This window comes from Ceratina calcarata, unplaced genomic scaffold (assembly GCF_001652005.2).
Source record: "Ceratina calcarata isolate Rehan_Ccalc_2016 unplaced genomic scaffold, ASM165200v1 scaffold11964, whole genome shotgun sequence".
Classification (NCBI taxonomy): Eukaryota; Metazoa; Arthropoda; class Insecta; order Hymenoptera; family Apidae; genus Ceratina; species Ceratina calcarata.
In genome coordinates, this window is record NW_017132940.1 from 1 (window position 1) to 467 (window position 467).

The 467-nt window shown below is 43.5% G+C and overlaps 1 protein-coding gene across 1 annotated transcript; it reads right to left on the minus strand.

Moving 5' to 3' along the window:
• Positions 1-6: 6 nt before the first annotated feature.
• Positions 7-461, minus strand: LOC108625397 (aromatic-L-amino-acid decarboxylase-like). The gene is made up of 2 exons (XM_018025393.2): positions 360-461; positions 7-275 (listed from the first exon to the last, which is right to left on the minus strand). Exons 1-2 carry the CDS (start codon positions 396-398, stop codon positions 42-44), a joined length of 273 nt encoding a protein of 90 aa, XP_017880882.2. The 5' UTR covers positions 399-461; the 3' UTR covers positions 7-41.
• Between the last annotated feature and the right edge of the window lie 6 nt (positions 462-467).

A 467-nucleotide genomic window follows, 5' to 3' on the forward strand; every position in this document is an offset into this window, starting at 1 on the left:
GGCATAATAGATGAGCAACAGGTGAACATCGTTCAAGACGTTTACCCGACTCCATTAACAATTATTATTAATAAACACTTGACGTAATTGATTGTCGAACGGAGATCCTCTCTAATTATTAATAAAATCCGCAGAAAGTTAATAAAAATGTTTACCTGTATGACACCACCACCTTTCCCACCGCTGCAGGCTAGAAATTCCTTCGGCAGGTCCAGCATTTTCCCCAGCCAGTCCAACATTATCACTTCTAATTCGGTGCAGGCGGGGCTCGCGATCTGTGCGCGAAATATTTATCGTTCATCAAAAGTAAATAAAATTTTAACGGTGAGAGAATAAAACCATTGTTCGACTATTCTCACCCAGGTGAATCCGATGCACGCTATTGCGTCGCTCAGCATGTCAGCTACGATTGCTGGGTACGATTGGGCCGTGGGAAAGTATGCGTGAAATTTCGGGCTGTGCCAATG